Here is a 12,720-nt window from a genome sequence, read left to right as displayed (position 1 = left end):
TTCAGAATAGAAGGATATCATATGTAGAAAAAAAATTCATTGAGTTAAAACAATCAGTGTCTACTTACCTAATACAGAGTGGAGGAGCAAGACGAATTATGGTGTCGTGCGTAGGCTTCGCAAGGATGCCTCTTTCCTTCAGTTTAAGGCACAAGTCATAAGCAGACACAGGAGAAAGGGCTTCGCTTGTAAGGTCTATTGCATTGAGCAAGCCTCTCCCACGAACTTCTTTAATAATTTGCGGAAATTGCTGTTGAACCCTCATTAACTGATTCCTAAATTCTTGACCTAGATCAGCAGCCCTGCAGAGAGCGAAACAAATGTCATATACAGCTATAATAAAAAATAAAAAAATTTGCATGCAAATATCTTACACCTAAAGTTTTATGGTTACATGTGTAACACTTTTGTATTAAATATCTATGCATAAAAATATGTATTTCAATTTTAAAAAGTTAGTAATTGCGGTGTTTTTAAGTGATGCTGCATATTTATATTAAAGTTTAGGTGCTAGATATGTATATAGATAAGAATACTGTGCATGTAAATGCCCCAAATTAGATAGGAATGAATCCAAAGTTTTTTCTCATTGTTGAAAAAAGGGAGAAATAAAAGAAAGATGATTGAGGTTTGCTGACAGCCACAGGAATGTTACGGGGATAACATTCAAGCCAACGTTATGATTATACTAATGCAAGTAACGTTAGCCTTAGTAGTTGAGAGCTTTGTCTTTCAACCAAGAGAGTCAAATAATAATCTTTTCAAGTCGTGTCAGTTCAGAACTATCAAAAGTAATCTAATCTACTTCAGCTAATATGATACACTAACCTTAGTGAAAGTAGCTAATTCACTGATGCTAATATCATCAGGTAAAAAAAGGTTCGTGTTTGCTTTAATATAAGCATCATCAAAGCACTTTAAATCCCAATTACTTTACTTCTACCACTAAGGGGTTGTACAGCAGGGGAAGCAAAGTACAGAAAAGACTTCAAATATTAGAACACAAAATGGATCGAAGTAATGTCCTTCCTTACGTCATCCATTGGGAATAATAATTCATTCTAACATTTCCCGAAATATGGTGTGAGGCTTCAGAAGTACTTCAATTACTCCTCTACCCGGGACCGGGATTGTCGTGGCATATCAAAATAGAACTAAACATACTCTATAATAAATTTCATGCAGCCGGGCACTAGATTTTATGCAGCTAGGCTGAACGAGAGGCCTAGCTAAATCGAGGTTTTGCAGTTGTTTCTTCGATTACTTGGAGTTGAGGTTCCTACAAACCTGAGTGAAATTTAAAAATATATATGCAGAATGCTTTCAATCCACGTAGAATAATATTGATTTTAGTTTAATGGAGTGTAAAGCATTAGGAATTGGGTTATAATCGGACAATTCAATATGGGATCATAAACATATTTACCAGTAGTCAAAAGAGAAATGAATTGGAGAAAGTGATACCAGAGTTGACCCAAACCATGACTCTAAAATACGAATATTATTGCTGACTCTAAATGAGATTACAATGAAGACACAAAGTAAAGAGAACACCGAAAGCAATGGTGCAGAATAAAAGCAAACACACAACACAACAAGCACGACACAAACAAACTTGACGAGCAGAAAATCTGAAAAAAGGAGTAGGTGATAGCGGCAGTGGTGAAGGCCGTGCGGCAATAGAAGATGTAGCTTGCTGCAGTTTGAAGGGGAATAAAGGGGGAGCAGCAAGGCAGCGGAAGGGGTGGCGTCGAACCATAGCTGGACGAGGGAAAAATCATTGTCAGGGCTGAATCCGATGGGCAGAGACTGGAGGCCTGCAGGAAGCAAGGTGGAAGGCAGATGGCCTACGAGGCAGGGAGCAAAAGAGAGCTGCGGCCTTGCTAGGAGAAGGCTTGCAGCAGATTGGAGGGAGGAAAAAGCTGTACTGCAGCTGGTTGGGTGCAGGGAAGAGGCTGGATGGCCTGCAAGGTTGCAGTGGGTAGTCTGGCAGTTGCTGGGGGTGTTGGATTCAAGGAGCAGCAGCGGGAAGAAGAAGGCTGACCCAAAGAGGCTGCTGGGAGTGGTTGGAGGCAGGGCAGTAGCCAGCGGTTGCTTGGGACAAGTGTAGGAGAGGCGGTGATTAAGAAGAGTGCCGGAGAAGTATTAGGGTTAGGTGAAAATGCGAGATACATCAACAACCGGAGTACCACTAACTCCTCAAATACAGCTCTACAAAAGGGAAAATGATTCCACAAAGAAAATCCAAAAAAAAAAACTCAGCAAAATGACTCCTTAACTCCAAACAAAACACCCTCTATTTATAATGGGACTAAGACTCAATTTAGGCAAGTTTTAAAATAAGAAAAAACAATAAAAAATTCAGTTCAAGAAAGGGATTAACACAATGAAAATTCATATTTATAAAAAAAGAATAAAATATTCAGAAGTTATGATTTAGAAATTCAGTTTAGGAAAGAGATTATAATGGAAATTCAGATTTAGGAAAGAGGAATAAATATATTAAAAAACTCAGATTTGGAAAGACTTATATTAGGAAGGTGCAAAGAGGAAAGAGGGGAAGGGGAGAGAAAGGAAAAGGGGGAGCGACAACCCCCCCTCCCTTTGAGGACTGATCGGTCCTCCATAGCCCCTGTGTCATGAACTATGTCAAGTTTCCAAATATACTAGAATGATGAATCCTTCGCTTAGCTTTCTATATGTTCTGCAAAATCATATCAACAAATGAATAAATTACGCAAAAGATTGGCACACACCAAGGAAAAACACAGCAATAAACAGGGCACATATTGCTAGGGATGTAAATGAGTCGAGCTTGAGCGAGCTCAGGCTTGGCTCGTGTTCGGCTCGTTCGAAATAGCTCGTGTTCGAAATCGACTCGTGTTCGGCTTGAAATTGGCTCGTTAAACTAAAATTGAGAAAAATAAATGTAAAATGTGAGATTTGAACCTGGATCAAATATATACAAAAGAAGACACTAACCACATTGTCACATGAGGTGTTATGATTTAAACTTAGACATAAATATATATAATATATTATTATATAAATAATATATGTACTATATTGTTATATAAAAAGTTATATAATTTTTTTTTCGAGTCATTTTAAGCCGAACACGAGCGAACAAACTGTTGTTCGTGTTCGGCTCGTTTACATTTCGAGCTTAAAAATTTGTTCGTGTTCAGCTCGTTAGGCTTAACAAACGAGCCGAACACGAGCTATTTAACGAGCCGAACACGAGTTATTCACGAACAACGAGCCAAATTGACAGCCCTACATATGGCAGCCTAACAAAGGATATAAAAGAGGGCGGGGAAAAGGAGAGGTATTTTTGGAAGACTAAAACCAGGCCCTTATATTTGATGCTATGAAGGAGAGAGATCGAACAACCACGCCCTTGCCCCAAGGATGTTAAAATTGAGTGGTATAATTAATTTTAATTTGTAAACTAGAATCATCAAATCCCCAACAGGCAAGATTTTAAGCTTCAAGTATAAAGAAGCATTTAAAAAGTTTCAAAACAGGATTCAGTAATCTCCTTGACGGATGCAATAGTAAGTGCATGCTCCTTTCCTTATTATAAAATAATATATAAATAGGCAAAGACAAATAAAATAATACAAAGATCTGGTAAAACAGATCAGCAACAAGTCACATCACATAAACACAACTATGCCCTAAAAAACTATACATTCAACTTGTGAGAAAGTGGTATGTGTATTAAGTTTTAGGAATTTAGAATATAATTTGAAAGGAACTAGTTAATTGGTTCTGGTTCATATATGGATTAACTTGTAGGAATTTAGAATATATAATTTAAAATATGATGTTGAGTAAATAGCTTCCTGCAGATCCCCAAATCCAATTATAAGCATAAGCTAAAAACTACATTTGGCAGAAAAAAATTACAAGCATATTTAGCAAAGAAATTTGATGAAATAATACCTTTCTATAAGCCTTTCTTCCACAATAACCTCCAATGCAGCAATTGCAACAGCACTTGACAAAGGATTTCCACCAAATGTGCTGCCAAAATTTATCCGATGAGTACATAATATGATCTCAACTTTGGAAAAATTATACACGTGTGCACGCTCCAACATAAACAGAGAGAGAGAGAGGGAGAGAGAGAGAGAGAGAGAGAGTCCTCAATAAAAAACTCATCATAAGAATTTTAACTTTCTACAACTTCTTTCATCTTACCAACTATTCGTTTTTCCAAATATTTAATCTAAAGATGTTCTCTATGACAAGATCTAAAATTTACAAATAATTTCAAAGATACATTGTCCACCAAGGAAGAAGAAGATTAAGCTATCAAAAACAAAGGAAAGAAGCACACCTTCCATGTTCTCCTGGTCTGATGCAAAGCATAACATCCTTGTCCGAAAGAACAGCACTAACAGGTACTACTCCAGCACCTAATGCCTTCCCTAAGATCTATAACGGATAAAAGTAAAACTTAAATAAAAATTTATCTAATAGCATGAAATGACAAACATAAACATTATCTTTGGTTATGCTTTGGGGATGACGATGTAAATTGTACAAGAATAAAACAAATGTGTTAGTTCTCTTGAAGAAAGATATATGCATATTTATATATCAAATAGCATGGCTATTACCCTTGCAAAACTGAATCAAACAAAATGCAAACAACTCACAACAACATCAGGTCGAACATTCTCCCAGTCACAAGCAAGCATTTTTCCAGTGCGTGCTATGCCAGTTTGAATTTCATCAGCAATCATTAAAATGTTGTGCCGAGAACAGAGATCTCTCACAGCCTTTAAATATCCATCAGGTGGAAGTATAACCTGGAGATGAATAACAAGAAATAAGGTAACAAAAGCCGCCATCGTTAATGTAAAATTACTACTAACAATTAAAAATATACAGGAAAAAAGTAAATTGTTTGATATAAATTGTAGACAAATGTGTACAATGGAATTTAAAACAACTTGAAGAAGGCAGCAAAAAGCAACGTAGTATATATCCATCCTAATTCTTCCATTGACAATCATTATATTGACCCTATGTTGCAACAACCGGATAGAAAAGGAGACGATTTTTTCATGGAAATTAGAGCAAACAAATATTTCATTTCAATAATACCAAACAACACAAGTCAAATACATAAAGAATAAGCACCCGCAATTCGAGAGATAGGCGATCTCTCCCAAACCCTAATCTTAACACCTATAATGTGAGAGGTAGGCGTCCTTTACCAAAACATAACCCTAAGATTCCAGACAACAATCTCATACATAGCTAACATAACACGAACATTTTAAGCCCTAGTTATATCCCACAATAATAACTAATACAAATACTAAAATAACCTAAGATGCCGGTCTAACATTACTACCCTCCCAACAAGACATCTTGTCATCAAGGTGAAAAAAAAATGTTGTTGGATTAAGTCGTGAGGCTCACACTCATAAACTGACTTGAATATAAAGCTCGCTATCAACACTTGATTGAAATAAGTGATGAGATGTTGATACTGCATGAAGACTGCGCCTAATCCATAACCTAAAGCATTTGTCTCCATAATGAAAGGTTGGCTGAAATCCAATAAAATACACGTCATAACCTTCTTTTAACATCTTAAAAGTCAGTGTCGTCACTTTCTCCAACTGAAAGTTTTCATTCTTTAATTACCCCTTCAACAACACAATCAAATTACAACCCTTAACAAAATTCCTTGAAATATTGCATTTTGCATTAATTATCAAAAATGAGCAATAAAAACTTGCCAAAAAACAACAAAAACTATGCCTCTTGGGCATTATAAATAAAATGCGCACTATCCTTAACGAACTTCTGGTAGTATCCTACAAGGCCTAAAATTTCTTTCAACCCCTTCACAGACTTAGGTAGCCATCATTCCAACATAACCGCCACCTTCGATGAATCTACTGAAACCAAGGTCTTGCACAAAATGAGGTCACCGTGAAGCACCACCATCTTGTCTCCATTTTGAATACTCTGCAGCGTTAAAAATCAGTCACCTACAAACTCTCCTGATCTTCTCCAACTATTTTGCTTCCACCATTATTCCTAAATCGCCTTCCTCTGGAAGGTTGCCCAACAAAAGTCACTAGAGCGATTGGATGCAGCCCTCTATAGGAGCTACTCACCGTTGTTCGCCGTTCCGGGTTGATATTCTTTGAAGTAAAATTCTCTAGTCCCAAATTGCATTTCTTTCCAAACCTCCATATGTCATGTCATTCCCTCCAGATGCTATCACGAGAATCTGCAATTGCCTGTGTTTGTTCCAAACATTCAGCTGTGGCGCTATTTCTTCTAAGTGGTGGCTCGAATCCGCTCCCGACTCCTTCGCTCAATCCCACATGCTTCAATTCATTATAGTCGTTTGGATGTCGTGTTATTCCTTTCAATTGTTGTAGCTCGAATTTGCTCCAGATTTCTTCACTCAAATTCTTCTAAGTTTTGCCGCTTTAATCTATTATCGACTCTTTCGCACAATCCCGCCTGCTTCGGTTCATTCCAACAATTTGAATGACGTATTATTCCTTCCAATTGTTGCTGCTCGAGTCAGCTTCTGATTGCTTCGCTCAATCTCACGGCTCTAGATCTGCCTAAGGCAACGGTGGTGCCCTAATGCCGCATGAAGTTTTCTGATTGTTGCTGCTCACATTCGTTCCCCACACTGTCGCTCAATCCTAAGACGGGCAGAGGTGGTTTTGTGTGAAACTCCACAAACTTCGTCATTCAGGGTCGTGAGTCTCTTCTCCATGAACGGAAAACGCTCATCCATTTCAAATTTGATTTGATTCACATCTTTGTCTAATTGCTTCTCAAAAGCGTCTACTTTCTTGGTTGCCATTACTCCCAAGTCGGTTTTGATCACGGAGGTACTGTGGAAAGGAGAAGATTTTTCCTTAAGAATTTAGGCAACAAAATAATTTATTTCAATAATATCAGACAACACAGCTCAAATACATAAAGGATAAACACCTACAATTAGAGAGATATGCGATCTCTTCCAAACCCTAACACTAACACCTATAATTTGAAGAACGCTCATCCATTTCAAATTTGATTTGATTCACATCTTTCTCTAATTGCTTCTCAAAAGCGTCTATTTTCTTGGTTGCCATTACTCCCAAGTCGGTTTTGATCACGGAGGTGTGGTGGAAAGGAGACGATTTTTCCTTAAAAATTTAGGCAACAAAATAATTTATTTCAATAATATCAAACAACACAGCTCAAATACATAAAGGATAAACACCTACAATTCGAGAGATATGTGATCTCTTCCAAACCATAACACTAACACCCATAATTTGCAGGCAAACCATCTTTCCCAAATCCTAATCCTAAAATTCTAGACAACACTCACATATAGTATAACATAACCCAAACGTATTAATCCCTATTTATATCCCACAATAACAACTAATAAAAAGACTAAAATGCCCTTAGGTGTCGGTCTAACACAACCTAGCACATGATATGCAATTGACCCTAAATTGCAACAAAGTAGAACATGAGATGCACCAAAAGTAGATAAATTAAAAAATATATATTTGAAAAAAAGAAACATCCCTACGAAAAATTAAAGGATAGTGTTTCTGGTAGGTTTTGAGTGATAGGGTTATGTTAGCTATGTATGAGAAGGTGTTCAGAAAATAACGTCAAGTAAGATTGAGCACAACTACACAACCCAGAATTTATGTGGAAAACCCCATAAACAGGAAAAAAAAAAACATGAGAGAGCTGGAACAAAATTTCACTAATTAAAAAGGTGGTCGACAACAAAACTAGATACAAAGCTTCTCAGTTTTTTGCTTGATTTCTCACACCCTCTCACTCAACCATTGACATGCCATGGGTATTTATAGAGTTACAAAAGAACATATCAGACAGAAAATATACTTGATATTAAATATATTAAGCAAGAAATATGTTTGAAATATATATATATATATATACACAAATCTATAAGGCATGTCATCTGAATTGTAAGCAAGTTGATATCTTTGGGGCGGCCCTCTGTTGTTTCATCCTCACCCTGACGCATCTGTCGCAGAGGGTTATCTTTGTTTATATTATTGCCTTTCCCTTAATTTCAGTAGTCTTCATTGTTGTTTATTGTTTACCTGTGCTATGTTATTTCCTATTCAAGAGTTGTCATTGTAACCTTATGGCGTACCATAATAACAGTTGCAATTTTGAGTCCTGGTTTGGGTTTCCTCCGGTATCACTGCTTAATTTTAACAATCTTAAGAGCTATAACTTGCAAATAACTCCATATAGTTTACCCCCATGAAATGTGTGCATTTTGCATTAATAGAAAATCAAAAGGTACAAAAAAGAGACATAGAATAAGCAATTTGGTTGGCATCATTCATCGTCACACTAAAAAAAAAAGGATCACCAGAGTGAGCATCCCAAATAAAAGACCTATCCAAAGCAAGCTTGGAGCAAAAATGTAGAAACTGTTTAAAATCAGAAAGAAACATTACATCTGGTTCCCTAATCACTTGTTTCCGCCATTTCTGCATATGTAAATAATCTCGGGATAAAGCATACAGGTTTTTTATAGTTTACCCCCTATAGTTTACCCCCGAGTAGAAAAGATAAATATTGTATAGCTTTAGTACATTCCTTCAACCTTTTTGTTTTTTTTGCAATCAAGCATGATTTAAAATTCTAATGATCACTTTCATGATTTTGTAACATTTCCACGGAAAACTCATTTTGCCCAGCATTTATCAGACCCTATGGAGGGATCACTCAAACCATCGTGATAAATAATGTCATAAAATTACTCGGCAAGAATTTAACTACAGATTATTGTGACCAATGAAATAAATAACCAAGTGACCTTTGGTTGGCTTCCCCAAGCCATCCAAAGTGAACTATATGGTTAGCATGACGTGACTCTCCTACTACCATGGTAGCAAGATAAACCAGACCTGGTGGAATCACTAACCTCATGAAATTGGTAAGAGCTAACTACACAAATGAAGTGAAATGTGCACTACAGAGAAAAGGCCTCTAGCAGTTAAAATATTGTAGCCAAACATAATAGTAGTTAATAATCTCATTCTCAGAAAGAAACATATTTTTAATGCTAAAAATGGTAAAATATTTACCAAGCAAAACCAAGTCGATCAACAATGCTAAATATAAGTCAAGTAACTTCTGCAAAATCTTTCGATTTGGGGGCTAAAATGAAACAAGTAAGAAACTTCATGTAGATATTAAAAATTTGGCATACATACTCCCGCTTCCCCTTGAATGGGTTCAAACAAAAATCCACATATCCGATCTCCATGCTCTGAAAATAAAATGAATAGAAAAATCAAGCATAGCTAATAATATGATATTTAAAAAATTATGGAAGTCACAGGGTAAAGTTATACAAGGATTTAGCTTAAGACAATAAATAATTCACATCACAAACCTTTAAATGCTTTCTCTAGAGCATTGGCATTACCAAAATCAACCTTGAGCTGACCAGGAACCAAGGGACCAAAACCACGAGTTGCATCATTGTCACAGCTCATTGATATTGCACCCAATGTCCGACCATGAAAGCATCCACAACAAGAGACTACAATAGCCTGCACGAGTAACCCAAGATCAAAACAGAGTAACCCAAAATCAAAACAAAGTTTTAAATTTATCTTCGAGCTCCAAATAGTCTTATGCTAGTACGTGAGAACAATATTTAAGAACTTCAATGGTAGCTGTTAAAACATACTGACAGATAATCCTCATCCAATGTTCATCAAACAACAGAATCATTAGTAATTCCTTTAAATACAGCAATAGGATCAACAACAATTTACTTAAATTATGAATGCAAGCCAGCAGTGAGGCCATTGAAGACATTTTACTAGCCAAAGAATTTTCCCATTCTCAAACAAAGAATCTTTCCATTCTCAAACAAAGAATTCTATCATATAAAGCATACATTCGTGAAATTACTATTTAAACTTCAATATTACTAGAAAATCAGTGATAAATAGGTATGATTGATTAAAGTTCCCTGGATACTATATAAAAAAAAAATTATGATATTGACAAAAGACAAGTTCTAAAGTTAATTATTACAAATAGAAAAGTGCATTAAGAATCTTATGAAATAAGAGAATAACATAAAAACTTGATAAATTTTGTAAAATAAAATTATATCAAATATGCTTATAGATCTAAGTGTTAAGCAATAAAAAATCACAATAAACTTCACAATGGTAAATGAAAAAGTTGGCATAATAAGTAAATAAAAAAAATATGGAATGAGATTTTGGGCACCCTTTCATTAAGCACTCTAACCAATTTATATACATTGTATAATGAATATATATACAAACCGGGAAAAAAGAAATGATAAAAATAAAATATTATCTTCCTAAATTATATTCTCATATGTAGGGATTCATTCTATTCTTAAATTGGACACCCATTTCAAGGGGAATTATTCTATTCCTAAATTGAATCCTCATATCAAGGGACTTAATACATTCCCGAATTAAAACTTTCCAAAATTTAAATTTTTCTAACTTAAAACTTCCCTAAAATAGTTCCCCCCCTCCCCTCAAACTGGTGAATAGATATCATCCATTCCCAGCTTGGATATAATTATTGAGAAGTCATGAATATTAAATTCTTTGTAAACACATCCACAAGTTATTCCTTCAAAGGCACATAAGGAGTACATATCAATTTTTTTTTCCAACTTCTCCATTATAAAGTGCCTATCAATCTCAATGTGTTGTCTTATCATGTTGTATCAGATTATGAGCAATATTGTGGACTTATTGTCACAGTATACTCTCATAGGTTTCTCCCATTTTATCTTATGATCTTCATGGATGATCTTCAACCACAGTATCTCACACACACCTTGAGCGATAGCCCTGAAGTACCACCTGACCATATTATCACTTAAGAACGTGCAATAACCTATTGTGGAACGTCTATCAATCAAATATCTTGCAAAGTCTGCATCCGTGTAAGCTTCAAGAATTAGCTTCTCACCTTTCTTGAATAAAATTCTTTTTCCTGGATTAGCTTTTAGCTAGTGAAGTATCTGGTTTGCAACCTGTAGGTAACTTTCTTTAGGGTTGTGCATGAATTGACTTACTACACTCACAATTTAGGCAATGTCGGGCCGAGTGTGTGCCAAATATATTACATTTATAACCAATTTCCGGAATAGTTCTTTACCCAGCCTTGTCATTATTCGCCTCTTCAAGTTTGTGATTGGGATCAATCAGAGTTGAAATAGGTTTACATGCCAATTTATCAGTTTCCTTCAAGAGGTCAACCACATACTTCTGTTAGGAAATGAAGAAATTTTGTCGAGAAAGAGTTACTTCTCTTCCATGAAAGTATTTCAGACTTCCCAAATCATTGATTTCAAATTCATTTGCCAAGCAATTTTTTAGGCTTCCTTTTCTTTCTCATCATTCCCAGCAACGATTATGTCATCAACATATACTAGAAGAGCAATAACTCCCCCTAAACTCGTGTTTGAAGAATGATCTATGTTCATCTTGACTTTGCTTATACCAAGTAGTAGGCATCACTTTTGTAAACCTGTCAAATGAAGTTCTTGGAGACTGCTCGAGTCCATATAATGTCTTTTTCATTTTACAAGCCTTGTTCCCTTTTATCTCTCCTCCAAAGCCCGGTGAAATATCCATATATATATCTCTTCCTCTAAATCACCATGAAGAAAGGTATTCTTTACATCAAATTATTATAAATCCCAATTGAAATTTATGGCCAAGGATAATAGAACAGTTCTTGTATTCATTTTTTCCATTGGTTTAAATGTCTCTCGATAGTCCACTCTATATGTTTGTGTGTAGCCTTTAGCAACCAACCTTGCTTGAATTTCATAGCAAGCACCAATTTGCATTCCACCTTTTTTTTGTGGTAGCTGATCCCGACTTTCTATATATAGATGTAAAATGTTATATAGATGTAAAATGTAATGTATGTGATTATATGTTTAATTTCCTTAATAATTATTATTAATTTGCAACAAAGTCAAAAACTTGATCCAAAGCTAGGCAAGTTTTTCACTATGAACTAAATAAGAATACAATTATAATATTTAAATATGGGATACTACGCAAGTATACGTATCATTATCAAATAATATAAAACTTTTTGATTATCGAACCCTCAGAGAAAATGCTATATGCTTTTTAGAAATTTAAAAATTTTAGATGACAAAAATCTACTTAGCTAATTAAACTTAAGATACTAAAATAGGAATGCAAATTCGATTCTTTTTGTAATTTTTTGTTTATGAAAAATAAAGTAAACAACTAATAAACTTAACTAAATACTTGCAAGATGAAATCAATATAAGTAAAATATTTTTTTTCCTTATCATGAATCAGTAGTAAGTAGAGAAATTCTGTTGTGAAAGTATTATAAATGTATTGTGTCAAATAGGAGCAATAATATTATTTACCCTCACTAGAGATGCTATAAAGAACATTGACTAATCTATAGTTTAAATAGTCTGGAAGACCGATTAGGCAGGGAAGATACTAGCTCTCACTCTAGAGTTCTATCTTCTCTCTTCACTTGGGGCTAACATCTCGTATCAAAACCTAAAACTATAAATCAAATTGGAGTCTTTAGTCTGTCACTCTAAAGTCCTCCAATTCTACACCATTGAAAAGTTTATTTCCTTACTTATTTGCACTCAACCCCATG

The 12,720-nt window shown here is 35.2% G+C and overlaps 1 protein-coding gene across 1 annotated transcript in view; it reads right to left on the bottom strand.

Moving 5' to 3' along the window:
- LOC110038234 (ornithine aminotransferase, mitochondrial) overlaps positions 1 to 12,720 on the bottom strand; it is a 33,689-nt gene that overhangs the window by 3,270 nt on the left and 17,699 nt on the right. The window contains exons 4-9 of the mRNA XM_020743003.1: positions 9,443 to 9,602; positions 9,261 to 9,316; positions 4,668 to 4,820; positions 4,346 to 4,443; positions 3,949 to 4,029; positions 69 to 302 (exon numbers count right to left, since the gene is read on the bottom strand). Coding sequence (XP_020598662.1) covers positions 69 to 302; positions 3,949 to 4,029; positions 4,346 to 4,443; positions 4,668 to 4,820; positions 9,261 to 9,316; positions 9,443 to 9,602 — 782 coding nt within the window. The remainder of the gene's footprint in view (positions 1 to 68; positions 303 to 3,948; positions 4,030 to 4,345; positions 4,444 to 4,667; positions 4,821 to 9,260; positions 9,317 to 9,442; positions 9,603 to 12,720) is intronic.

The sequence above is a fragment of the Phalaenopsis equestris genome, unplaced genomic scaffold, assembly GCF_001263595.1.
Source record: "Phalaenopsis equestris unplaced genomic scaffold, ASM126359v1 Scaffold232291, whole genome shotgun sequence".
NCBI classification, from domain to species: Eukaryota; Viridiplantae; Streptophyta; class Magnoliopsida; order Asparagales; family Orchidaceae; genus Phalaenopsis; species Phalaenopsis equestris.
Note: the sequence above shows the minus strand (reverse complement) of the source record. Positions and strands in the feature narration are given on the sequence as shown.